This window comes from Phascolarctos cinereus, unplaced genomic scaffold (assembly GCF_003287225.1).
Source record: "Phascolarctos cinereus isolate Bilbo 61053 unplaced genomic scaffold, phaCin_HiC Scaffold_1;HRSCAF=81, whole genome shotgun sequence".
Lineage (NCBI taxonomy): Eukaryota > Metazoa > Chordata > Mammalia > Diprotodontia > Phascolarctidae > Phascolarctos > Phascolarctos cinereus.
The window spans coordinates 288,144,482-288,167,095 of NW_027555514.1; the positions used below are offsets into that span (position 1 = coordinate 288,144,482).

General features: G+C 60.5%; 3 protein-coding genes across 4 annotated transcripts; 2 read left to right on the forward strand and 1 right to left on the reverse strand.

Moving 5' to 3' along the window:
• The first annotated feature begins 103 nt into the window (after nt 1-103).
• On the forward strand, nt 104-2,066 carry SCO2 (synthesis of cytochrome C oxidase 2). Its single transcript, XM_020982866.2, has 2 exons — nt 104-728; nt 1,114-2,066. Exon 2 carries the CDS (start codon nt 1,128-1,130, stop codon nt 1,854-1,856), a length of 729 nt encoding a protein of 242 aa, XP_020838525.1. The 5' UTR covers nt 104-728; nt 1,114-1,127; the 3' UTR covers nt 1,857-2,066.
• On the reverse strand, nt 1,965-10,918 carry NCAPH2 (non-SMC condensin II complex subunit H2). Of its 2 annotated transcripts, none has more exons than XM_020982859.2 (20): nt 10,358-10,918; nt 8,691-8,792; nt 7,984-8,039; nt 7,621-7,705; nt 7,434-7,502; nt 7,218-7,297; nt 6,927-7,060; nt 6,014-6,109; nt 5,450-5,556; nt 4,761-4,838; nt 4,471-4,537; nt 4,078-4,182; nt 3,908-3,961; nt 3,711-3,781; nt 3,381-3,474; nt 3,214-3,270; nt 3,067-3,119; nt 2,873-2,974; nt 2,625-2,774; nt 1,965-2,524 (listed from the first exon to the last, which is right to left on the reverse strand). In XM_020982859.2, the coding sequence occupies exons 1-20, from the start codon at nt 10,463-10,465 to the stop codon at nt 2,384-2,386; spliced, it is 1,809 nt and encodes a 602-aa protein (XP_020838518.1). In that variant the 5' UTR covers nt 10,466-10,918; the 3' UTR covers nt 1,965-2,383. The 2 variants fall into 2 exon arrangements, with proteins under 2 accessions (XP_020838518.1, XP_020838519.1); XM_020982860.2 differs by lacking the exon at nt 10,358-10,918 and adding an exon at nt 9,292-10,276.
• A 92-nt stretch (nt 10,919-11,010) lies between these two features.
• On the forward strand, nt 11,011-19,257 carry LMF2 (lipase maturation factor 2). The gene is made up of 14 exons (XM_020982858.2): nt 11,011-11,174; nt 12,284-12,537; nt 12,880-12,908; nt 13,344-13,540; nt 13,759-13,937; nt 15,568-15,709; nt 15,805-15,939; nt 16,104-16,209; nt 16,469-16,565; nt 16,664-16,846; nt 17,413-17,581; nt 17,866-17,977; nt 18,220-18,316; nt 18,596-19,257. Exons 1-14 carry the CDS (start codon nt 11,081-11,083, stop codon nt 18,896-18,898), a joined length of 2,097 nt encoding a protein of 698 aa, XP_020838517.1. The 5' UTR covers nt 11,011-11,080; the 3' UTR covers nt 18,899-19,257.
• Nucleotides 19,258-22,614: the final 3,357 nt, after the last annotated feature.

The following is a 22,614-nucleotide window of genomic DNA, read 5'->3' on the forward strand; positions in this document are numbered from 1 at the left end:
CTCGCTTCTGGGGGCATGGCCCCGCTGGTCCTCTCTCTGCGCCCCCGCGAAACCTGGCCCGGCTCCGGGAATACCACGTGGGCATGGGCGGTGACGTCACGGGCATCCCGCCAGCCTCGACCGAGCGTCCGAGGTCTGATCTCCTCTCCTGCCGCCCACCGGCTCCCCTTCACCCCAGCCTGGGGCGGGGAGCCTGGTGCGCACAGCTTTGTGCGAACAAAGTGGGGGGCCACACGCATAGAGGAGTGGGTATTGTTAGGAGGCCTGAGTTCGAATCCTCAAGTGCCAGGAATCACCCAGGGCAAGTCACCTTACCTCCCTCGGCCTCAGTTTCCTTATCTGTAAAGTGGGGATGGAAGCAGCAGAATTGGGAGCAAATACCCGCCCACTCAAGCACAGTACGCCGCAGGGGCAGCAGGGGGCGCTCGCGTACTTGGACGGAGATCTGGCGGTGCTCATGCGCACTATCGTAGGCCGTCGCCTCGCAGTTGCACTAGCCCCTGCGCAGGCGCAGCATGATTTTTAGCCCGCCGGCCCCGCCCCGCACGCTGCGCAAGCTCTTTGGCCTCCAGTCTAAGGTGGCTTCCTCTGTTGCCGGCTGAGCCAGAGTCCGACGCCCATCGAACCAACCTTCCGGACTTGATCGTGCGTGTATTCATCTCGCGAGATCACAAAAAAAGAGCTTCCGGACGTAGGGTCGGCGGGCGCGTGGAAACGGCGTGGGAGAGGTGAGCGCATGCGCCCCCTTCCCTCCCCCCCTCCCCGTCCTACCTCAGGTGCGGGGGAGGGGGCGAAACTAGCCTCGGCGGGGGTCCTTCTGGACCTCCTCTTGGCGTCCGCACTTCGACCCCCAGTCCAGGTGCCAAGCTCAGATTACATGGGTTAAACAGCAGTGATTAGGCGCCTACTGTGTACCGAGCCTGTGCTCGAAGTCTAAGAGGGGGAGGGGGTCCCGCATGACCGAAGGTGCCTGCCACGTGCTGTCAGTGGCCCCCTCAGAGGAGGTACTCCCCCCACCCCACATGCTACTACTTTGCTCCTAAGTCTCTGCCCCCTCCCCACTCTGCCCTTCCCCCGCTGCCCACTCCCGCGTTCTGCTTCCATGTGTTCCAGGACTCAGGAGTGAGATGTGGCCCCTCCGGGCTCCAGGCCCCTGGCGCTTGGCCCTGGCCCACCTGCGCTGGGGAGCCCGGCGGTACTCGGGGCCCCCGGGCGGCCCGGGCCTGCGCACCCGCCTGCTGGTGACCGGGCTCTTTGGCACGGGGCTGGCGGTGGCGTGGCTGTCGGCCCGCGCCGAGAAGGAGCAGCGGCAGCAGAGGCGGCGGATGGAGGCCTTGCGCAGCGCAGCCGTGGGCCAAGGGGACTTCCACCTGGTGGACCACACGGGCCGTCCACGCTGCAAGGCCGACTTCGCCGGCCAGTGGGTACTCCTGTACTTCGGCTTCACGCACTGCCCGGACATCTGCCCCGAGGAGCTGGAGAAGCTGGCCGGAGTGGTGCGCAGGCTTGACGCCGAGCCAGGGCTGCCGCGCGTGCAACCCCTCTTTGTCACCGTGGACCCCGAGCGGGACGACGTGGCCGCCGTGGGGCGCTATGTGCGCGAGTTCCACCCGCGGCTACTGGGGCTGACGGGCACCCCGGAGCAGGTGAGCCAGGCCGGCCGCGCCTACCGCGTCTACTACAGCGCGGGGCCTCGGGACGAGGATCAGGACTACATAGTGGACCACTCCATCATCATCTACCTGCTCAACCCCGACGGGATTTTCACTGACTACTACGGCCGCAGCAAGACGGAGGAGCAGATCACGGCCAGCGTGCGGAGGCACATGGCCCGCTTCCGCAGCATGCTCAGCTGAGTGCCCGGGCCCAGCCCCGACAGGCATGCACTGATCTGACCTTGGCTGCCCGGCCCAGCCCGGCTGCTGCTTTTTGCCTGCCAGGCACCAAAGCAGTCCTGCACCCTGTTCTCTGGTCGACCAGATACGTTTATTCTATGATAACGATGCTCTACATATGTCGCTCAGCAGGGAGTGGGAAATAAACGGATCTGTCGTACAAACAACAAACTGGAAGGGCCCTCAGAGCTCCGGACTAGGGCTGAGATGGTCGGCTATGGGGGGGGGGGGGGCGGCAGGCACACTGGCCTCCATGGCAGTAGGCTCTGGTCACCAGGGATGAGGAAGGGCAGGCCCCCAAGACCCCTGGCACCATCTAGGCACCCACCAAGAAGCAAAGCCTCCCCTGCTTCAGGGTTGCCAAGGGAGGGAGGGTAGGCGACAAATTTTGGACAAAACATGGAAAAAACCAGCTGTAAGGGGGGGCCCAGTCCCAAACAGACTCAGTCTCTCACACACACACACAGAAAAGCAGCTGCTCCCCACCATCAGGGCAGGGCCATGGAGGGGGCCGTGTATGTCTGGAAGCGCTCATGGGCTCGTTGGCGGGTCAGGAGCCTCAGGGACATGGTGTCTACAGCCTCGGCCAGCCCTGGCTTCTGGGTGATCTCCACCGTGTAGTCATTGGCCTGGTGGGGGGAGGGGGAGGGTGGGAACAGAGCTTCTTCACCTCTTGCCTTCTCAAGGTCCCAACCCAGCAGGCCAGCCCCCCACCTCCTCCCCGCTCACCAGCTGCAGGGAGGCCAGCATGGAGCGGCACACCTCGAAGGCGGGCTTGCCGGCCACCAGCTCCGCAAAGGGACACCACTCGTTAAGCTGCTGAAAGCTGGCTACCACTTGGTCCCCGTAATTGTGGATGTCGAAAGGAACGTGTTCCTCCTGGAAGGAGGAAGCAGAGGCTGACTGCTGCCAGCCTCTGCCACCCACCGGCGGCCCAGGGGGGCCTGCGGGCCTTGGGGCCCCAGGCTCGCCCTCACCTGTTCCTGGAGCAGGGGCCCGATGGTGTCCTCCCAGTCCTGGATGCGCTGAGACAGCTCCGTCTCATGTACATACTTCTGAGAGTTGGCAATAAATAATTCCTGGGAGAAGAGGAGGGCGCTCAGGAGGTGTTTGGGCCAGGTGCCCCCACCACCCCGCCGACCCTCCAGCCGGGCTCGCGAGAAGAACCTACCACATTTCTCTGGACCAGCTCCTCGTAGTTCAGCGGACCGATGGCCTCTGGCTCTAAGGGAGGGAAAGCAGGGACGTGGGTCAGCTCCAAGGACAAGGCTGTAGAGCCCTCCCCCCGCCCCAGCAGCTTCAGGTGAGTCAGGCCTACCTGGGACACCTTCCAGCGGCTCTGCGGGCTCCGCGTCCTCCAGCTCCAAGAAGCTGTCTGAGGGAAATGGGATAGAGGAAGCCAGCCCCACCCGCAGACCCTGGCAGCACCAGTGCCCCCCTCCCCCGCCAGGGATGCCAGAGGCCAGCCCGGGCCCCAGGGGCTACCTTCTCCTCCCAGGTGCTCCGGGGACTCCTCTACTCGCTCCTCTTCTAGGGCCCACAGTCCTTCCTGGGCCTTGGACGGCTGCTGCTCCGCCACCTGGACAGAGGTAGGGTGAGGTCAGCCACCCGGGGTGTGGGCACTGGCATCTGCGTCCTCCTGCCCTACTTGCAGTGGACACATCAAGTCGTTTTGCCAGTATCCCACTGACACCTGCTTTGGGCAGGGGAAATGGAGGCAGAAGGCCTTCCTGGAGAGAGATGAACTCAAGGGGTCTGGCGTGGCACGGGAACAGTGCCTCTGAGGCTTCTCAAGGTCAAGCCCCCTGCCCTCACCTCTCCCCTCCGCAGCTTCCGCAGGGCGTCCACCTGCTCCTTGACATGCTTCCAGTAGAGGGCTTCTAGGTCTGTACAAAGAGATTGCCGGGACCCTTGGTTCTGGTCCTGGGGAGCAGCTTAGGGCCCCCATGCTGCACCAAGCCTGGCACCCTCCCCCTTCCCCAACAGCAGCTCAGACCCTCCTCCAGCCTCACCTGCAAACGTGGGGCCTCTGTGCCGAGGTTTCTGGGAGCTACCACAGCCACTATCTAAAGAACAAGGTCAGTGGTCAGCTGGTCACGCCAGCATCCCTGAAGCTCAGACCTGTTTACCCCAGCATCCCCTGCCCCTGAGGGGGCCTCCACCCACCCAGGACTCGACTCACAAGCAGCCAGGTACCACTCGTGAAACCCCTGGAGTCTGCTGGAGGTCTTCCTTTTGCGTTTGCCAGATGAGGTCTCCAAATGCTGTGGCAAAGAGTAAGGGCTCCCTGGGAGACAAGAGCCAGGAAGTCAGACAATGGGGCCTGGCTCGGGGACAAAGTAGCCATGAGAGGGAGGGACGCTGGAGAGAATGTGGGTACCCAGCCCAGCCTCCCTGGGGAGCAAGCGGTCAGGACCTGTTGGCCACCGGGCCTGGCTCCCACTGTCACAGCAGGCCGCCAGAGCCGGGGGATGGGCTCCAGAGCCAGCATTTTCCCAGCACTCCATGTCAGATTCCCCAGCTCTGCAGGCAGCTTCCCCTGCAGTGCCCACGTCCATCCCCTGTGACTCCTTACCTTTCTTGAAGGGCTTGCCCTCCAGGGAGTCAAAGGGGTCCAGGCTCTGCCAGGGATCCGGGGGCTCCTGCAACACATGACACAGAGCAGACAATGAGCGAGGACCATACGCTTGGGACCCCCAGTAGGGCCAGATACCAGGCTACCTGCCTCGCAGGGGAGGAATGAGGGCGCTCGGCCTACCAGGATGCCCCAAGAAAAGAGCCAGAGAAATTCTGAGAGGGCTCCCTCCCCTAACCCAAAGGCCCCCAGGAAGGGACCCTGCCATCAGCCCCAGCTTCTCCTCTTGCCTTTTGGTGCCCTGATGGCTGGGGGGTGGTGGCTGGGGTTCTGCCTCGGAGTGGGTACCTACTCGACTCCAGGGTACCCTAGAAGGGAAAGTGGAGGCGGTCACCCTCGCTGCCAGCCCCTGCCCCCCAAAGGCTGGAGGAAACAAGATGCTTTAAGAAGCCCAGCCTCTCCGGACTTGGCCCAGAGAGCCCCAGGGCAACAGCCAGGATCCCTGCTGCCCTGCTCAGAAGGGAGTGGGCAGGGGGAGGGGCTGCCTGTGAGCAGAGCTGAGCCCAGGGGAGGGCCTGTGATTACATTGTATGTCACATGCTTTCCATCTTTTTCCTTGGAACTGGGGCTAAAATACGCTGAGAAGCTCCGGCAGAAGTCCAGGGGAGCTGAGCCCTGGGACCCTTCCCAAATTCACTCTCCTGCAATTCATCTGCCCACAGCTCTGAGGGTCCGGAAGCCTCATAGGGCCTTCGTGCCTCTGACTGGTCTAGGAATCATCAAAGTGATCACTGATGTTCTGAGATACCTTGAAAGTCTGCAAAGCCCCCTGGAGCCATCATTCCCAGAAGCCTGTGGGGTAGGCTCACCAGGCATCACTGTCCTCATTTTAGAGGTGAAGAAGCTGAGACCTGGTCACAGGGCAGTCACTTCACAGCCCTCCCACCCTCCTCAGGGCCCCAGCTGAGACCCCTCCTACCTGCTGCTGGGTCCCGGGTTCTGGGGACAGTGGACAGGCCTCAGGGGCCTCTGGGTCAAGAAGCAAATCTCCTCCCACCTCTTCCTCACCTTCAGGTAGTGCTGCCTCTAGAGAAGGGCAGGGAGGAGGGGATGAGGCCAGACTGTCCGGGAAGCACTACTAGTGACCCCAGAAGCTCCCCAGGGAGTCCCCACCAAGGTGCTCAGGGAGCAGGAATCCTCAAAGGAAAACAGAATTTTGTTTTGCCTCCATTTAAAATGGAGAGAAGGGTGGGGGCAAAGTGGCACAGTAGATAGAGCACTGGCCCTGAAGTCAGGAGGACCTGAGTTCAAATTCAGTCTCAGACCAAACACTTGACACTTACTAGCTGTGTGACCCTGGGCAAGTCATTTAACCCCAATTGCCTAAAAATAAAGAAATAAAAATAAAACATAAAATAAAATGGAGGGAAGGGGACTGAGGCTGCAAGGGCCAGGACTGGGCGCGAGGAGTGCTGGGAGCCAGGCAGTGCTCTGGCAGGAGGGAGAGCCCAACATTTTCCCCTCAGAAGCCTTGGCTCCACACCTAGCTTCTCATCATCCTCCTGGGAGAAGTTGAGCACTGGGGCCGGGGACATGCACACAGAGACATCCATGGGCATTTCCTCAGGCCTCTCGGCATCTGTGGAGTGGAATGAGAAGGGGAAGGGGCTGAGCTCATGCCCACCCCCTCCTTCACCCTTCTTCAAGCTGGTGTCTGCAAAAAAGAGCACATTCCAGGAGAAAGGGGCTTTCAAGGCATGGCCATCAGAGGAGGCTGAAGGCCCTCCAGGGACAGTCACATACCCAGGCACTGCACCCGAGGCCCAGTGACCTGGTTCTAGGCTGGCACCTGCTATGTCCTGGGTATGAGCAAAGGCCCTGCACCTCGTGGGTGCTCCTCTGCACAATGGACCCAGTTCAGACCACGTGCCCTGGTCACAGGCCTCTCCTGCCTGGGGGGAGCTGGGCCCGTGCAGTTCAGGTGTCTGCCAGACCGATCACACTCCTTTAGGCTCCCGGCCATCCCAGCCTGCTTGCTGTCTCCAAGCACAGCCTCCCAGCTGCCCTCTCTGGGCCTTGGCTCGGGCTGATCCCAAGGCCGGAAGGCCCTCCCTCCTCACTTTCACCTGGAATCCCGATGGATCTACAGGAGGGCATGGGCCCTCACTTCCTCTTGGCAAGTCGGCCTAGGGTTTATGTTGTGGTTACCCAGCTCTGAGCAGAAGCTGTTCTCTGCTCCCTCCTCTTGGGAGGCAGGGACAGTTCTCGCCATTCCCGGGATCCCCAGCACCCATCATGGTGCCTGGCACTCAGTGGGTGCTTAATAAATATCTACTGGATGGAGAGGATGATTACGCCCCTCGACTTTTGCTGTCCAGGGTTCTTACGGACAAATTCCCTCACAGTGAACAGTTGGGTCCCCTCCCAGTCTCCTTCGGGCTCTATGGCCCTCTCACCTAGCTGGGTCCTCGGCAGTATCTGCTCCATTGGGGACAGGCCTCCTGGCTCCAGCAGGAAGGCCCCGCTGGGGTGGGGGCTGGAGGTGTTCATCCTGAAATCCTTGCGGCTGGCCAGGACCTCCCCGCGGCGGCTGTGCTGGCAAACAACCGTGCTCTGAGAAGAGGCCTTGGAGGATCATGCCCTGCCTCGTGCAGGCCACAGGCGCAAGGGCAGACAGAGAAGAGGGGATCCCCCCCCGGGAGGCAAAAAAGAGAAGTGGGGGCAGAGCGGGCAGGGGTCCCCTGTACCTATAGAGTGGGTTGCTCTTCTTCTCCTCTTCATCAGGGGGCACCAGGGCCATGGGCACCAAGGGGATGACAGGCACGGCCTGTCAAGGGGCATAGAGAGTCACTGAATGCAGAACGAGGCCACCTCCCGCGTCCTCGCTCCCCAGCCTCACCCCACCAAAGATCTCTGGCTGCCCAGAGGAACCAGGGAGGTCAGTGAGGAGAAGCGCCACGTACGATGGAAGAATGGTCGTTCTTCAGGTCTATGTTTGCCCGGGAGTCGGGGAGGTCATCAAGGGACAGAAACTGTGGGGAGATAGAGGCGACAGCTGGCAGGGCCTGCAGGGACCTCAGAAGGCCAAGCAGGGGTGAGCCCAGGGCATGCAGGAATTCTCCGGGAGGGCCAGGCCCCCTGCAGCCTCACCTCTTCCTCAGGTTCGGGGCGAGCTCCGCCGCTGTCGTCAGTATTCTGCCCATCTGGCTGCACAGACGTGGCCTGCTTGCTCCGCCTGGGGGAGAAGAGGCGAACAGGGACAGGTCAGCTATTCCCATGCAAGTTGTCAGAGAACAGCTGGGGAAGCTTCCGGGGCATGCCAGCTGGGTCCCGGGCCCAGTCTCCACCAGCCTCCTGGGCCTTCCCTCCTGTCCTCATGGTTTTTCTCAGTTTTCTTATTGTCAACAAACCCCGACGGGGAGGGTCCCTGGTGTTTTGTGCACAACAGTGCACAACAGACCCCACAAGGCTTTTCCAGATTCCCTGCTTGTCCATGTTTCCTCCCGTCCTTACTTTTTGCCTGAGATGAAGTCCAGAGCCTGGTAGACCAGCGAGTAGAGGTACTCCACCTGCCAAAAGGAGAAAAAGGGTGAGGAGAGGAGCCAATGCCCAGTGTGCCAGGGCAGCACCCAGGCCGTGCCCCCAGCCAAGCCAGCATAACTGACTGAGCGGGGTGGCTCCCCCGGCATCCCAAGGAATTCGCACGTGGCTCTGAGAATGCACCGGCAAACGCAGAGGGACACCTCTCTGCCTTGGGGCCCCCATCTATGAAGTGCTTCACTTCCTCTGCTACACAAAGCACTGCCACAGGCCAGGTAGGCCCTGAGGGGGGGCAGACAAGGCTTGTGACCGCCCACAGGCAGCAAGATGACTGAGCTGGGGCACAGTGGGCCAAGGACGAAGCCCTGGAGCTACTGACCCATCATGGGGATGGGCTGCCACCCTCGGAGAAGGAGCAGCTTGTGTGAAGAGGCGTTGGTGAAGAAGCAGGAACTCCTCCTATCTGCCATCACAACGAAGGACTAATGCTCCTGGCACCAAAAAGAGCCCAGAAGGCGCCCAAGGGCCCTGTGCGAGCAAGGCCTACAGGCCAGCCCCGAAAACCAAGGGAACCCTGCCATGCCTCCCTCCAGCTCCCAAGGAATCAGTCCCTGGAATGCCACTCGTAGCCATGCACTGTAGGGAGAGAGGAGTCTGACTGTCCCTGGCCAATGGCTCACCTTTTTACTATAGACACAGGCAGAGCCCTGGATCAGCAGCGCAGCCTCAATGAAGTTCATGGTGGTTTTGCCTTCATCAAAAGAAATGCAGATCTGGTCCAGCTTCAGGACATATGAGAAGGGACGCAGAAAGAAGGGAGGTGAGCAGGGCCTACCCCCACCACACTGAATGCCACCTCCTGGCCTTTGCTTAACACTGTTCCTACCACCAGGAATACCCCCTCATCCAGAACAAGCAAGAGACAAAGGTCAAAAGGCAGGTTAGAAAGAGCCAGGCTGAGGAGGCTTTCAATACCCTCCCTGAAGGCAGCCTTTAGCTGCTGATACTGAGGAAGCCCTGAGGGTTTCCGGGGCCTGGCACTTCTGACCTCCCTCCCTCCAAGCCTCACACTAGAACCTTCCCCATTGTCCTGGTTAGCCAAGCTAGTCCTGGCCTGAGTGAATAAAGACTTTCGTTCCCTACAGGAAGTCCTAGTTTTCCCATACTCCCTTCCCCACCCTTCTTTGGAAAGCAGTCTGATGAGGTGAGTGGGCAAGGCCTGGCAGAGGTGAGGGACCCCATAAGTACATGTAGGTAAGAAACCTGTTTGTATGCAAATACCTAAGTGAACCAGTGCCCAGAAAACAAGCATTGTTCCTGGGGATGCTGGTGGAGAGAATGCCAGCATACCGGGTGCTCCGACGATTTCCAGCAAGAGGCAGCAAGCAGACAGCCAGAGGGGTCAGACACAGCCCGGTGCCCTCCCTTAATCTCCTGAGCTAGTATGCAGGGGCTGCTCTGAGATTAGGAAACCTTGTGAGGTGCCTACGTTTTACAAACAAGGACACTGAGGGAGACTTGGTCCCATAAATCAGCCAGTGTCAGGTAACACGGACTCCAAGTCCACCGTTCTTTTGAGTATCACGGATTATATTTCGCTGTCACATCTGCCCCTTCTCTCCTCCGAAGGGGCTCCCACTCTGGTGCAGACCCTTCTCCCTCTCCCACCCGGACTATTACCACAACTGCTGGGGGCGGGGCCTGCCTCAAGTCTCTCCCCCACTTCGATACATCTTCCATTCAATCACCAAAATGATGTTCCTAAAGCGCAGATCTGATCCTGTCACCCCACCTCCCCCCGACACACACTCTCATTTAACGCCAGCACCTCCCTATCGCCTCCAGGAGCAAACACCAAACGCTCCGCTGGGCGTTCGAAGGCCCTGATCACCAGCCCCGCCACCTCGCCAGTCGCACTAGTCCGGTGACACCGGCTCCCGGCTGCTCCCCCCCGCGAGATGCCCGTCTCTCGCTACCCTAAAACCCTGCCTAACACAGGGGCCTTCCCGCTCGGGGCCTCGGAGGTGGGGGTGCGCTTCTTGTAAATATCACGTAATACACAATGCAATGTACACAGCGGATGACGTCAAGGAGCAGCTCCCCGGGCAGCTGCGCGTTAAGGCGCAGAAGCCCCCTAGGACAGTCAGCTCCCCGAGGGCAGCGAGCCCAGGCCGCACAGCGGGCGCTTAAGCAATGCCCGCTAGTTAAAGAGCGCCGGGCTCCACTCCAACTCCAGCCTGGTCTCCTGACCCCCTCTGGGCCTTCCGTGATGTCATTGCCCAGACCCTCCCCCCGCCCCGGCCCTGGCCCTCCGTGACGTCACCCTCCCATCCCGCCCTGACGTCACCTCCTCCAGGTACTCGCCCAGCTGCGCCGCCACATCCACCTCCCAGTTCTTGGTGAGGTCGCGGATGGGCTGCAGGAGGTGGGCGAAGCGGGTCTCGACGTCCTCCATGGACGAGCAGGGGGCCGGGGCTCCCGCTCCGGGCTCCGCTTCCCGTTCAGGCCACAGCACAGGCCGCTCGGTCTGGCGCCATTTTGCGTTTCCCGCTCAGAGTACTCCGTGACGATCAAAGGCGGGCGTCCGACGCGCGTCCGTGACGTCACCCGGCCGCGAGGGGGCGTTGCCTGGTGGGCGGGGCGTTGGCGGCATCTCCACCTAGGGGGCGGGGACCAAGGAGAAGGGAGGGCTCCGAGAGGCTCCTTTCCAGGCACAGAGGGGGCGGGGCCCCTACGATGGGGAAAGAGGCTCCTCCTCGGGCGGGGCGTCGGGCGACTGAGGCGGAGCTTTTCCCGGACGAGGTTCCTTCGCCCCCCCCACCGCAGAAGAGCGGGGACGCTGACTGACGCCATCACGCGGGGCGGGGCTTGAATGAACAGGAGGCCGAGGAGGGGCGGGTGCGGTGACGTAACTGGAGGGGCGGGCTAGTTCCCTTCGAGCCCCTGAGGGCGGGGCCATAGGGCCATGGCGTAACTGGGAGGCGGGGTCGAGGAGAGGGGCGGGGCCAGCTGCGGGCGGGCCGACGTGTCTCGGCAGCTCCTGCCCAGCCTCGGCCCTGACGGGTCCGCCATGGCGGGCTCGCGGCTGCCCCGGCGCCTGTTTCTGCAGGGTGTGGCGGCTGCCTTCATGTTCGCCTTCGCCTCGCTCTACGCGCAGATCCCTGGTGAGGCCGCGGGACCCCCGTCCCCTCCCCCCGGGGACCCTCCCCCTGGGGACTCTCCCTCTGGAATCCCACTCCCGAACCCCCCCTCCTCCTTTCCGCTTGGAATCCTCAGTCCTGGCTTTTCCCGTGGGGACCCTCCCCTTCCCCCTGGAATCCCACTCCCCAGGCCCTCTCCCCGGGGACCCTCCCCCTGGGGACTCTCCCCCTGGAATCCCACTCCCCAACCCCCCCCTCCTCCTGTCCCCTTGGAATCCCCCATCCTGACTGTCCCCCTGGGAGCCCTCGCCCTGGAATCCCATTCCCCAACCCTCCCTCCTCCTTTCCGCTTGGAATCCCCAGTCCTGGCTGTTCCCGTGGGGACCCTCCCCTTCCCCCTGAAATCCCACTCCCCAGGCCCTCCCCCTTCTCCTTAGAATCCTTCCTCCCGACCCTTCCCCTGGGGACACATCCCCTTTCCTCTTGGACTCCTCTCCAAATACTCCCCAGCCCCTAACCCCTCTCACTTCTTCCCCCACCTGACTTCCCCCTTTCCTCTTACATCCCGCCCTTCTGAACACTCCTCAGGCGCTCCTACCCCCCCCAACCCTCCCCCTTTCCCCTTGGAATCCATTTCTCCAAACACTCCCCAGCCCTTCCCCCCTCCTCCAGGGACTGCTTTCGCCACATGACCTCTCTCTTTCCCGTTGCAGTCTCCCTTCCTCGACCCTCCCCAGCCCGTTCCCCTGGAGACTCTCCCCCTGTCCCCCTGGAATCCTCTCCTGCAAACACTCCTCAGCCCCTGCTTCTTCTCCTAGGGACCCCTAACCAGACCTGCCCCACTGGCGTCTTCTCCTTTTACCCCTGGAATTTCCTCCCCTCCCCATCTGCTGCCCTTCTGCCGCCCAGATGTAGGACCCTTCCCCTGGAACGCCTCCCTTGGGCCCCTCTCCAGGGACCTGCCTGCTGGCCCAGATCCTTTACAGATGGCTCCTGTTCTTTTCTCCTGGGATAAGGGCTGGGCACAGTCCTGCCCTTTCCTCCTGGCCCCTCGCCCACACCCAGGTTGACCAGCCTCCCCCCCCTCACCTTCAGTGGGGCCCAGTTGCCTTCCTGACCAGCCTTCCCCTCAGGGCTATATGGGCGCGATGGGATCCTGCCTGCCCGCAAGATGCTCCGGCCTCTGGGGAAGGGTCTGTGGCAGCAGCTGTGGGAGGTCCCCACGCTGCTCTGGCTGTCCCCACGCCTGGGGCTGGACACGGAGCAGGGCATGGAGCTGCTGAGCCTCCTGGGGACGCTGTGCAGCCTGGGGGCCCTGCTGCTGCCCTCCTGGCGCCATAGCCTGCTCTATCTGCTGCTTTGGAGCCTCTACCTCTCCCTCTACCAGGTGAGAAAGGGCCTTGGGGGACTCTGGCCCCGCCCCTCCCCCCCCTCCTGCTCTGGAAGGAGGCCACTGGCCAGCTCTGCCCACCCACTTCCTGCCCTGCTCCCCCCACGCTGCAGGCCCTGGGATCTTGCTTCCCTTCCCTTCCCTTCCTTTCTCTTCCCTTGGGATTTTGGGGGAAAGCCTAGGAAAACTTCTGCTTCTTCCCCACGCCCCAGGACACCCCCTTCCCTCCCCCTGCTCCAGCCCTCCTCCTAGCAAAAGTCCCTTGGGGGGAGGAGAGGGGAGGGAGCTGCCGCCTCCACCGCCAGCCTGGACACCCCACAAACCTTTGTCTTCCTGCAGGTGGGACAGGTGTTCTTGTACTTCCAGTGGTGAGTGGCCAGACTGGACATGCCCCTCCGTTCCCGGGTTTGAGGAGGTTATGTGTCCTGGAGGGGGACATGCCCCAGCAGCCCTGGGCCAGCAAGGGAAAGGTCCTCAGAGACATAGCAGACCAGATTGGGAATTCCTTAGCCCCAGGGAGCGTCGTGATCAGTGCAGGAGGGAGGAAGAAATAGGGGCTGGGCCTTCCTTGTCTGAGGGAGGGGGCCAGAGATGGGAGCCAGGGTTTCTGTGGAGTGCTGGTGCCAGAGGATCAGGCCTGTTTGTTTTTCCCCGGAGGACTCAAGCTGCACGTGGCCCAGACTGGCAGGTGCTCTGAGACCTTAGGCTGGGTCACAGAGGAGTTCTTTCCTGATTGGGGGGGGGTGGGGGTTGGCCTGGTTTCTGGTGACCCTTGCAGTGATAGCTACCCCCGGCCCCTCCAGGGACTCCTTGTTGCTGGAGACAGGTTTCCTAGCGGTACTGGTAGCCCCTTTGTGGCCCCCGTGGGGCAAGGAGACAGGAGCCCCCCCACACGCAGACGTCCCCTTCTGGCTGGTTCGATGGCTTCTTTTCCGTCTTATGTTTGCCTCAGGAGTGGTCAAGCTCACGAGCCGCTGCCCTACTTGGTGGGGTCTCACAGGTGACCCAGCCGTGCCATCCCAAGGGACCCTGAGCCCCCCATCATGCCCTGACACCCTGGCACCAGAGGTCTTAACCTGTCCTGTGCCCTAGCCCTGCCATCCATGAAGGGTCCTGTGCCCCCACACTGCCATCCATCCTGACCTGAGGGGCCCTGGCCCCCCCCGGCCCCCCCCACCCAGAGTAACCTTGCTTAGGCCCCAGCTCTGCCTCCCCTAGCCCTGACCTACCACTATGAGACACAGTGTCTGCCTACACCTGCCGCCTGGTTTGCCCACCACCTGCCTGTCTGGCTTCACAAGCTCAGTGTGGTGGCCACCTTCCTCATTGAGATCGCCGTACCCGTCTTGTTCTTTGCCCCCATCCGCCGGCTCCGCCTTGCTGCGTTCTATTCCCAGGTAGGCCCGGGCAGAGGGCCCTTTGGCTCTCAGAACAGAGTGGGGCCTGGGGTGGAGGGGACCAGGCCCCTCTGCCTTTCTCCCCTGGCTTTTCACTCATCGAGCATTTGTTAAGGGCCTGCTGTGTTTGAGGCCTTGTGCTATAGAAATGGGAAATGGCCCTATTCCTGCCCTCAGGGAGCTTCCATCCTCAAAGGCCAAGGAGAGGAGTGAGAAATTAAGTATGGCCTGAATGTGACAGGCTGGTGGGAACAAAGAGAGCCCCAGTGTGGAGAAGGAGGGAGGGGAGGGCTTCTCTGAGGAGCAGGGTCTGGAGGGGGTAAGTGCATCTCACCTGGATGGAAGCTCATTCCACGCACAGCCCTCCACTTCCCTATGGTGGAGTGCTCATGGGAGGAAAAACAGAGCGAGGCAGGAAGGCTTGCAGAAGGCCCTAGGCTGTCATCTTCCTGGATTTCAACCAAGCAGGTGATGTAGGCCTTCCAGTGGAACTGGCCTAGATCCTAGGGGAATTTGGATTCATGGCTGAACCCATGTCCCAGAGAGTGGCCATTGATGCCAGCTCTGGAGAAGGTCTGCAATGGAGAAGCCCAGGCCGGGTCACGTTGTCACAAGTGACCTGAACACAGGTGTGCCTGGAATGTCAGCTGACAAAAACTGGGAGGGCCAGCTGGCTACTGACCAGGGTTCACACAGATCTCACATGCCGGAACTTTAGACTAAATCTGTGGAGATAGCTGTTACTGGCCTGACGTGTGTCAAGTCTTGTGTGAAAAAGCAGACAAAAGTCAGCCTCATGAGTCCAGGATGGGGGAGGCATGGCTGAAGAGTTCATTGGAAAAAGGTCTGAGGCTTTTAGTGGACCACAAGCTTACAGTGCTTTAATAGTCTTCTATGGCAACCGAAGTTGTTCAAAACTATTTGGTTTGGCTCTGGCTGCTTCAGCTTAGGAAGGACTTGGAGAAGGGGGCGCACAATGGCAGGGAGAGGACCCAGGATGATGAGGGCCTTATGAGGGTCAATGGAAGGGGCTGGGGTGGTTCCCCTGTGCGAGAAAAGCTGGGGGGTGGGGGCATGCTAGTGGTCCTCAAACATTTGATGGCCTGTCACACAGAAGGGGGATTAGAGGCACCTGCTGGGCCCCAGAGGGCCGAAGGGCTACCTGGATAGGGAGGGCTTCCAGCCTGGGGTGGGATGGCCACTTGGCATGGTTGTGTAGGCCTAGCCTGCTAGGCCTTGGGGCAGGGAGCAGATCAGAGATGCCACAGGGGAAGGCAGCTGGAGGGCTGGGGAGGCCTGGCAAGGCCTGGCCTGCTTGGCCTTGGGGTGGGGAGCAGATCAGAGATGCCACAGGGGGAAGGAAACTGGAGGGCTGGGGAGGCCTGGGAAAGGCTGCCTCATGAGTGCATTTTGTTCCCTGGCTAGTAGGGAGTCTCTGGTGCTCCCTCCCTCCCCCTCTGTCTCTTCCTCCCTCTGCCTCCTCCCCTATTCCTCCTGGCTCTTCCCTTCTCCCCCCCACTCCCCTTCCTCCCTCCTTCCCCTCCTGCCCCATCCCTCGTTCCCCACTTCCCTCCTCCCTGCCACCTTGTGGAGTTGCCACCACCTGACTGCTCTGTCCGCCCTTCCCCAGGCCTTGCTCCAGGTCCTCATCATCCTCACAGGGAATTACAACTTCTTCAACCTGCTCACCCTGGTGCTCACCACATCCCTGCTGGATGATCAGCACGTGGCCTGGTGGCTGGGCACAGGCCGAACGAAGCAGCCACCTGCTTGTAAGTGCCAGCCCCGCTCTTGGCCCTGGGTAGCAGTGACCTGGGCCCAGCAGGCCCCAGGCCCCACAGCCCCGCTCCCGTCCCTGTCTCTGCAGCCTGGGCCCAGCGGCTCCTGACTGGCCTGTCCCTGCTGCTGGAGGTGGCTGTTTATGGGCTCCTGGCCTACGGTACAGCGCACTACTTTGATCTGGAGCTGGACCCAGAGTGGGGCAGCATTCAGGCCAAGACAGGTAGGACAGAGAATCAAGCTTCCAGATTGGGGGGGAGGGGAAGAGTGTGCCAGGTGCACAGGATGGGGGAGGAGGTGGCAGGGTTTGGTCAGGCCTCTCAAGCCAGCCTTCCTTTCACCGGCCACTCCCCTTCCTGATGCCTTCCTCTTCCTCCTCCTCCACAGCCTTCACCTTCCACGAGTTCTCCCAGTGGCTAAAGGTGGTCACGATGCCCTCTGTGTGGCTGGGCATGGCTTCCCTGCTCTGGGTGCTGCTGACTGCCCTCTACAGGTACTAAGCCGGCCGGGCTGGGGCTGGGCCCCTTCTCCAGCCCCCCCTCGTAGTAAACATTGAGCAAAGCCCTACTCAAGCACACAGGGCTCTGTGCTGGGCCTTCAGAGAGCTCATCCCCTAATGTTGGCCAGTGGCGCGAGGGCTTCTTCCTTTACTAATGCCTAAGTTTGGTTGGCTTGAGAAAGGGTGACATGAGGCAGGACAGGCCGCAGAGACACAGGAGAAGCTTGTTGGGATGTGCCCCCTTGTCCCCTAGGTGTGCCCGGATCCGCAGATGGCTAGGAAAGCTCAAGGCCACCATCCAGCTATCCATCATAGGTGCGGCTACTGTGGCCATGTTCACAATCAGCCTGGTGAGTGGGGGGGGGGAAGGGGGTGTGGCGGGGTGAGGCCTCCGTGCCAGCCTGGCGCTGCTGGGCTTGGTGGACACCCGCACTGTAATTTGTCTCAGGTACCCTACACCTATCTGGAGCCGGGCACCAACAGGCAGCTGTGGCCCGGGGCCTATCGCCTGTTTGGCGCCGTGGAGCGCCTGCAGCTGGCTAATTCCTACGGCCTCTTCCGCCGCATGACGGGCCTGGGCGGTCGGCCCGAGGTGGTCCTGGAGGGCAGCTATGATGGACAGAGCTGGACGGTGAGGGGGGGGCCTCCACCAAGGCTGGGGTGGGTGCTGGCGTGAGGGCAGAGGAGCAGCAAAGGTCACTCCTGGCGAGAGATGCCTCAGAGTCACTGCAGACGGGAGTCTTGCAGGGCAAGGTCCTTCCCCGGCGTCAGGAGGCGGGGACCAGAAAGCACACAAGAAGTCAGGGCTCGGAGCCGTATTTATGGCGGGGGCTCTACCAGCCTTCCACTTGTTCCCCTCCCTGACCCCCCACTACACATCCCTGGGATGGACCCCTCTGGCATCTCCCCTGCCGACACCCTTGGCTTGTCATGCTGCCGCCTCTGTGAAGCCCTCTGATTCCCTCCCCCTCCCCAGCAAAGGCAGGTGCCTGCCTGATTCTTAGGGCTTCACTGCCCTGCCTTTCTTGGTTCACATTTCTTCCCCGTGACCCCTCGACCTGTCCTCCCAGCATGTGAGGAGCTGTCCCGTGGCCTGCTAGCACAGGACCCTGCAGGAGGGAAGTCCTTAGTGGAGGGGAGGGGGAGGATGTGGTGCCTATTGGGACCCTCACCTCCTGCCCTTTCTGGGTCCACAAGGAGATCGAGTTCATGTATAAGCCAGGGAACGTCAGCGTGGCCCCCCCCATCGTGGTTCCCCACCAGCCCCGCCTAGACTGGCAAATGTGGTTTGCTGCCCTGGGCCATCACACCCACAGCCCCTGGTTTTCCAGTCTCGTCTACCGCCTGCTTCAGGGGAAAGCACCCGGTGAGGAGGAGGGGCAGGGGTCCTAGTGCTGAAAGAAGGGGACGCAGGGAAGGGGCCTGGGCCCCTGGCTCCAGAGGAAAGCATGGGAGCGGGGTAAGGGTGGGGGCTGAGAAGGAGAAGTCCTTGTGCTGGAGGAGATGGGCAGGGGAGGGGTCCTGGGCAGCCCCCCCCCCCGCTCTTCATAGTCATCCCTCTGCTACAGAGTGAGGAAGGGGCTGAGTCTAAGGAGCAGAGGTCTTGACATTGGGGGCAGCATCCTCAACAGTTTCCCTCCCCTCCGTCAGTGATCCGCCTCCTGCAGGTCGAGATGTCCAAGTACCCATTCTGGGAGCAGTCACCTACATATATCCGGGCACAGCTGTACAAGTACTGGTTCTCACGGCCAGGGGAGCAAGGGTGAGGCCCTAGTGTGGCACAGGGGTGTGGGGCCCTGGTGGGGGGCAAGGGGCAGGACCAGAGGGCAGGGGTGGGCCCCTGGGAGCATATATGAGGACTTGGCCTGAGGAGGGGACATCGAGAGTGGCAGAACAGCCATGTGCTACCATGTGGCAGAGGCAGTTGCAGGCTGGGAAGGGGACCGGGTGTGAAGTGCCCCCCCCAGCCCCCTGCTGGCCTGCATTTCTTTTTCTGTCTTTTAGCCGATGGTGGCGGCGAAAGTGGTCTGAGGAGTTCTTTCCCCCAGTGTCTTTGGGGGACCCGAAGCTGGACTCGTTGCTTACCCAGTTTGGCCTTCAGGTAGGGAGGGACCCAGTGGCCCGTGGCCAGGCTGGGAGTGGGGCAGGATGCCTGGGAAGGCACGCCTCTGTGCAACGAGGCCAGGGCTGGGGCCCAACAAAAGCAGGCAGGGCCCGGCTTCACCCCTTACCGTCTGGCTTTGAGCAAGTCCCCTCAGTTTCTCCACGTGGAAAATGGAGAAAGCTTTGGTAAAGCTGCCAACATTACCAAAACGCTCTTTATCATTAGTGCAGCTGTTAACGGCTGTTGGCAGGATGTTCATCTCTCTTTCTCCTCTAGGACAAGAGCCCAGGCCGACCCCCGCACAGCTCAGCCAGCCTGCTGCCTCGAGCCCTGCGCTGGCTGCGGGATCAGCTGACCCCCCTAGCTGCCCCAGTGCTGCTCTGGGGCCTCATCTGCTCCGTGGGGGTCATCCACCTCCTGCAGGCGCTGCTCCTTCCCAGGCCCCAGAGGCCTGAAACAGCAGGTGGGGAGAAGAACAAGCCGGCCTCCCAGAAGGAGAAGGGGAGCAAGGAACGGTCCCAAGCCCAGAGCTCAGAGGGGCCTGGAAACAGCTCCAGGGCTGCCCGGCGAAAGAAATAGTGTTGGCCAGCCTGAGTCTCAGGCTGCTTCTCAGGCATGGCTCCCCTGCCCCCTGGTAACAGGGGCCTCAGGGGCTGTTAGGGTGAGGACAGGATGCTCTTGGGGCATCTAGGTGGTCAGGGCATGACCACCAGCCCCCACCAAGCTCAGGACCTTCTCAGCTCTCCCATCTGCTGCACTCGGGGCCCGTTCCTCGGGGCCAGCTTCAAATGCCTTAGGGAGACTGTCTGACTTCTCTGGCCTAGACTGGGATGCCTAAGGCTCTCTGGGCCCAGGCCAGATACCCACCCTTCCTACTGGTATGTAAGATGGATGGACAGAAGTCTTCCTCAAGTTTTCTAAATAAAGAAAGGAACGTCTTTGGCCTTTTTCCACCGTTAGGCCTGTGGGCAGCAGAGGGTGGAGCAGACTGGGAGTTGATACAGACCAAGGAGGGGAGAAGAGCCAGCCAGGCCTTGGCGGAGTGAGAGGCCAGGCAAGAGCTGCCTGGGAACTCCCCTTCCCTCTCTCCTTAGGCCTGGGGCCTTTGCTGCCTGAATGGGGCAAAATGGGGCAACAGCAACCTCCTTTGGTTCCACCTCCGCCTAGCACCAGAATTGTAGCCATAGCCCTCTACTCCTCTCAGCTTCCAGGCCTCTCTGCCAGCTACCCTGGGCCTTCAAGCATGGGCTTTGAAGAAGCACATGCTATCGGGCTCCATCCTGAGGACCAAGGCCTGATCTTGGAGAAGGAGTCCAGACTGGTGACATAGCAGTGCCTTTTAAAGTCAGTGCTGTCATGGAGCTGAGCATCCCGGCTTCCCAGGCTTCAGTACAGTTGAGCATAAAGGGAGCCAGGCTCAAGTCAGGAAACCCATCTCTGCACATACCAGACAAACAATAGTTATGTGCTGGAAGGAAGTTCAGGGCACATCTAGTCCAGCACACACTTAAGGAATCCACTCTGCAACCTGCTTGGCAAGTGTCCAGCCCATAAATGAGCCCTGGGGACCTCCCAAGGTAACTCCTGCTTTGGAGCAGCTTTGGTTACTAGGCAGTTTTTTCAGACGGACATTGAGCCCAAATGGGCGTCTCTACCCATCCTCCCCCATTGCTCCTGGTTCTGCCCTCAGTCAAGCAGAACAGGTCCGTCTCTGCCACATGCCAGCCCTTCTAGCAATTCTAGATAGGACCCATGTCTTAAGCCTTCCCTTCTGTGGGCTAGGTGCCCTCGTGTGGAAGGGGCTGCAAGACTTTTTCTACCATGGTCACCTGGATGCTCCAGCTGGGCAGTGTCCCCCAGAACTGCACAGAAGCTGTCCAGAGGTGGCCGGCCATGGTAAAGGGGCCATCGGACCACCTGAACCTGCAAGTTCTGCCTGTTGAGTCAATCCAAGATGGTCCCACCACCCTCCCCATGCTAGTATTGGGAGTGGTCCTTTGTGGCATTGGCCTGGGAAAATTCCAGCCATGTCTTGGAAACAGACTGCATTTGTCTATCTTTCTGTCTATCCTCGAAGGCCAACCTTGCTACCAAAAAGGGAGAGGGAAGCGTCCTGTCTCTCTCTGTCTGTCTCTTCCTCTCCCTCTCCCTGCTTGTTTCCCTCTCTCCTTTCTGCTCCTCTCCGGATCTCACATACACACAGAACCACTGAACTTGACTGAAGCGTGAAGAGGGGCTCAGACCTCCATCCATTAGGATGGAAGGGTTGTTGGGGAACCTAAATGTGGAAACTGGGCTGCCTCAGGACAGCTTCCCGAGTCTCCCTTGTAGGAAGCATAGGTTTGCCCAGGGCTTGAGGCCAGCCAGCAGCTGAGTGCACCCAGTCAGCTGCTTCATCACAGGCTTTATACAGAGCTCATTGGGCCCCTGCGAGGGTGGCTGGACTATGGAGTTCCACTGAGGGAGGCCATACTCCAGATCACAAGTGGGCACAGGTCCCTGGCTTCCTGAATACAGCCCAGGCATGCTGGCTTGGGAGGCATAGGGCTTGGGGACAGGGCAGCAAGGAGCCTTTGGTGTGGACTTTGGTAGAAAAGAAGAGGTAGGAAGTAAAGGAAAAAGTTGGTACTGCTGGGTCCAGTCTAGGCTCTGCAAAGCCCCTCACCAGGCCCAGGAAGCCAAAGTGGGGCCAGCCTCATGGCTCCAGGGAGGGGCTCTGATCTGGGCTCCATTCCTATAGGGTTAGGGGCCTTGGTGCCCCACTTCATGAGGTTAGGGTTAGAGTCCTCGGGTTTGGAAATCTCTGATTCAGGTCCCTGGACTCAAGAAGTTGGGGTACCCTGGTAGGGGTTACTCATTTTCACCCAATGTGAGTAGGTTCAAGAGCCAGTGGGAAAGTTCATGTCCTTTCAGGCCCAGATGGAGAGTGGCACCAAGCCCCAGGAAATGTGGAGAATAGGTGTCTCTCCCACAGAGCCTGATCCCCAAGGCAAGCGGGATAAGTCGCTAGGGGATGCCAACTCTCAACCCTGAGCTCAGCCTCCAATCTCTGTCAGAGGGTTCAGAGCCTCCTTCCCAGCCCTTGCCTAAGAGCCTTCAGGCTGTGGCTCACAAACTTGGAGACAGCCTACCTCAGGGAAGGAATTCTGCCCTGGCACCTTGTCTCAGCAGTCTTGGTCCCAGTTTTGTGTACACATACACACACACACACACTCTCTCTCTCTCTCTCTCTCTCTCTCTCTCTCTCTCTCTCTCTCTCTCTCTCTCTCTCTCTCTCTCTCTCTCTCTCATTGCCTGCCCTGGGGTTATAGGTCCCCAGTCAGTCTGCTTTGCTGTGGCACCCACAGTGGGGAAGGGGTGTACCACAGAGAGGGACAGCACATCTAACAGCAGAGGGGGCAGTCCTGATGCAGCCACATGAGGCAGCCCCATCCAGTTCAGTCTGACAAACTAAAATCCTACAGTGTGTAGGGCCCCGTTCCCAGTGCCTGGCACAGGGAAAGAGGGTGAGGAAAGAGAACAAGGCACGTTAGAACAGAGCTGAATGCTAAAGGGAAGGAGTTCTCCCAGAGGAAGGGAGGTGCTCTCCACAGCTCCCCCCTCTGCCTTTGCTGCTGGCGGGCCAGCAGGCTATGGCTGCAGCAGCTGCGGGGGCAGGCAGCCCTCGAGCCTCCCACACCTGGAGCCTTGATATAACAACGGACACTCAGCTCCTTGTGGATACGGAGCCTTAGCTGGAGGTGGGGCAGGATACAAAGTGACCATGAGCCTCGGTGGTGAATACAATGTGCCCATGTAAACGCCTTGTTCCTCTAAAACTTACTTAGTATCACTATCTATACCACACAGGAGCACTGGGGCCGTGGGAGCCGTCTTTGAGTATACAGACGGCTATCAGATGGAAGAGAGGTTATTGGCCCCAGGAGGAAGAGTGTGGACCTCAGACATATCACAGGCTCCTAGAAGAGACCTCGGAAGTCATGCAGTCCAGCAACTGCATTTTGCAATTAGGGAAACTGAGGCCCAGGGCAGTCAAGTCCCTTGCCCAAGTTCATATCGATTTGAATGGTGAATTTTGATTGAATTTTGATGAATGGTGAGATTTGAACCCTCTTTGACACCAGAGCCAAAGGCAGATTCAGACTTGATGTGAGACATCCTTCCTCAAGCAGTCTGGGAGGTCTTCTGGGAGAGCCTGGATGCCCTATATTGGGGACTGATTTCTTTAGCAAATGGTTCCAGCTGGACACCATCTGAGCTCATTTCACATACTAAGTTCCATGACTCTGGGAGAG

What these genes read in the sequence shown, in the direction of transcription:
- LMF2 (XM_020982858.2), top strand. Translation starts at nt 11,081, where the DNA reads ATGGCGGGCTCGCGGCTGCCCCGGCGCCTGTTTCTGCAGGGTGTGGCG. An exon ending in AACGAAGCAGCCACCTGCTT is followed by an intron (nt 15,710 to 15,804) that starts GTAAGTGCCAGC and finishes CTGTCTCTGCAG; the next exon opens with CCTGGGCCCAGCGGCTCCTG. An exon ending in CCATGTTCACAATCAGCCTG is followed by an intron (nt 16,566 to 16,663) that starts GTGAGTGGGGGG and finishes AATTTGTCTCAG; the next exon opens with GTACCCTACACCTATCTGGA.
- NCAPH2 (XM_020982859.2), bottom strand. Translation starts at nt 10,465, where the DNA reads ATGGAGGACGTCGAGACCCGCTTCGCCCACCTCCTGCAGCCCATCCGC. An exon ending in CAGAGGCCCCACGTTTGCAG is followed by an intron (nt 3,782 to 3,907) that starts GTGAGGCTGGAG and finishes CTCTTTGTACAG; the next exon opens with ACCTAGAAGCCCTCTACTGG. An exon ending in GGAGCACCTGGGAGGAGAAG is followed by an intron (nt 3,271 to 3,380) that starts GTAGCCCCTGGG and finishes CATTTCCCTCAG; the next exon opens with ACAGCTTCTTGGAGCTGGAG.
- SCO2 (XM_020982866.2), top strand. Translation starts at nt 1,128, where the DNA reads ATGTGGCCCCTCCGGGCTCCAGGCCCCTGGCGCTTGGCCCTGGCCCAC.